The sequence below is a fragment of the Gekko japonicus genome, unplaced genomic scaffold, assembly GCF_001447785.1.
Source record: "Gekko japonicus isolate JY-2015 unplaced genomic scaffold, Gekko_japonicus_V1.1 scaffold2830, whole genome shotgun sequence".
NCBI classification, from domain to species: domain Eukaryota; kingdom Metazoa; phylum Chordata; class Lepidosauria; order Squamata; family Gekkonidae; genus Gekko; species Gekko japonicus.
In genome coordinates this window covers 213,510-216,186 of record NW_015172631.1, presented here as the reverse complement: position 1 = coordinate 216,186, position 2,677 = coordinate 213,510, and the positions used below count along the sequence as shown (strand labels likewise).

General features: G+C 45.1%; 1 protein-coding gene across 1 annotated transcript in view; it reads left to right on the top strand.

The window, feature by feature from the left end:
* Positions 1–781: 781 nt before the first annotated feature.
* The window catches only part of LOC107119226 (splicing factor, suppressor of white-apricot homolog), a 28,558-nt gene continuing 26,662 nt past the window's right edge, over positions 782–2,677 (top strand). Inside the window, exon 1 of the mRNA XM_015421692.1 lies at positions 782–924. Within this exon, the coding sequence (XP_015277178.1) occupies positions 905–924 (20 nt within the window). The 5' untranslated portion in view covers positions 782–904. The remainder of the gene's footprint in view (positions 925–2,677) is intronic.

Genomic DNA, 2,677 nt, shown 5'->3' with positions numbered 1-2,677 from the left:
TTTTTAATAGGGTACAGGTTCTCACTTACAGTCTCTCTGTAGGCTGAAGAATTCTTTTCATGGGCTTCTAGTCAATTTTAACAGGTTGAAAGGGCAAGCTAAAATGGTCACTTTCTCCAGCCTGCTGCACAGAAATGTGGGTGTTGTCAGTTCCCTGAGGGACTCGAAACTTTCCAGTACCTTAGCTAAGATTATTCTTCTTCCCTTTCCTTCTCCTCCTCCTCTTCACTGTCTCTCCCCGCCTGTATATGTCAGCTTTGTGTTGTACTATATAACTTATAAAATTGGGCCTCTTTGAAAGATGGGTTCCAACATCAGTGGCACTGATCCAAGGAACCTTCCGCTTTCTCAAGAGGCTGAATACCCTCGAGACAGGGAAGCTTCCTTCTGCAAGAGAAAACGCCACCATTAAGCAGAACTGATTTGCAGGACCCGGTTTCCTGGCTTTATTCCCTAAAAGATTTGCATGTGCATGAACTTGCCAGTTCCATCAGCATGTGGATTATCTTCTAAACCACTATTAATATATGAGAGAATCATTGGAATCTAAAATGCACGTTGCTTTGAAATCAAGGGAATTGGGAACTTGAATGTGTATGTATATGATCAAAAACAAAACCCACAGGAAACTGACAATATCTCGAAAAAAGTATTTGTTTTCTTGTTAAGGGAGACAAATTGTTTATGGTGTATTGGGACACACATTTAAATGGCACAAGTACTCTCTGAAATCAAGTACTAAAAAAAATGCAAGTTCGTTCCATCCCAAAGACAACTAAAACTGTCCCCCCTCCTCTTATTCAGATCTCGCTCAAGATCACCCCGGAGAAGGCCCCACACACCTGAACGGCGTAGAGAAGAAAGGTGTGTCCCAACAGCCTACCGTGTTAGCAACAGTCCAGGAATGAGCAGGAGACGATCCAGGTATGGACTGGAGTGTGGGAAACGGTCCTGTTATTTTTGTAGAGGTCCTTGGAGGGTTCTTTGTCTTTCTTTAGAATCAGATACTCAGATTCGGAAAACACAGAATCTTGTTTTGGTTGGTGTTGTATCACTGAAGCCTAGTTCAGACCCTAAGGAACACACTACAGTTGTCCAAATTGAGTAATAGCCCAAGTGAAAATAGTTCATACAAGTCTCTACTTCCCGTTGACCTCTGGAGTCAGTAGACTTGGGGCTCTTCCGCAGACTTCTTCATGGAGCCTGCAGTGTTTGAACTTGAGTTCCATTTAGTTTAGTGGGATAAACGCCAAGTCTGGGCATGCAGAGTTCTTTTTACTGTGTCGACATTGCAGTTACCTCCATAGTGTTATCTTGTCTGTTTCTCTTGAATGCTCCTGAGTCTTGAGGGGGAATCTTTGAACCCACATCTATTGCAACAATAAAATTCACGGAAGTGTACATTAGCCTCTGTGCCACAAGGTTCGCTTTTGTTTTCCTGTAGCATACTAACCCGACTCCCCCTGTGCAATCCCAAACATGTTACTCTTCTCAAAGTATCTCATTTAAATATTTACATTTTAAAAAGTCTCTGGGTGCAGTCCACTGGGAACTTCTGCGTCAGCCTGAATGAAACGAGTTGAGCAATAAAACTAGTTTTTCTTCCATCCTTCCCTTCCCAAATGCTCAGGTTGTGTTCTTGGATTAAAGGATGTGACGGAGCGATCATTGCACTGTGTTCATGGTACTTAGGTCGGTTGAAGTGGGCATTTGCTACCCTTTTGACGCATTGCTCTGGGTTGTATTATTTATTCATTAAATAAATTGCCGGCATAAGATCCGTTGTGTTTTAAATTGGACTTCTGTATTGTATTTTAACTGTTTTAATGGGTTGTCACCCACCCTCAGCCCGCTTGTGGGGAAAGGCGGGATAAACATGTGATTAAATAAATAAATATTTAAGGAGTATGCTCCAGGTAGCTTCACAGGGACCTGGATGGCCCCGAACAGCCCGATGTCGTCAGATCTCTGGAGCTAAGCAGGGTCGGCCACGGTTAGTAATTGGATGGGAGACCAGCCAGGATGTCCGGGGTCACGAAACAGAGGCAGGCAATGAGCACCTCTGGGTGACTCTATGGGGCTGCCGTCAGTTGGCTGCGACTTGACGGCACTTTTTGCCCTCACAATGGAACCTCAGTCTCGCACCTTCCTGTGCACACTAAACAGTACCTATAATAGTTTAATGCCAAACATGTAGAGAAGAAAGATGCATTGCAACAACTTATTTTATTAGCAACAGTCCGAGAATGGGCAGGAGATGCTCCAGGTACAGTCTGATGTGTGGGAGACAGTCCTCGTAATAGTGTAACCCCACTGTGTCACCTGGCAGTCTGAAAACCAGCAGCAGAGATCAGTGAAAACTGATTACACATGCGAGTTAAGAGCCCTGAGCAAGACTGAAGTGCACACCTGCGTGGTGTGGATTCCAGTATGTTCACAATCGCAAGTGCGGAGCAAGAGGGTAACAGTTCTGTTGACATGAGTGCAGGGGTGTGCACATGGCATCAGACGTGAGGTTTGAAACTTGGGGAGGGAGGTGTTTTGTACTGCAAGCTGCTGAACCGGAGACCAGCTTCCCTCCAACTGTGAGATCTTTCCCCCCCGATGAAGGCAAGCGGGGTGGGAGGTGGCAGGAGCTTTCTCATCACGTATTATCCCTGCGGCCCTCTTGTCAGCT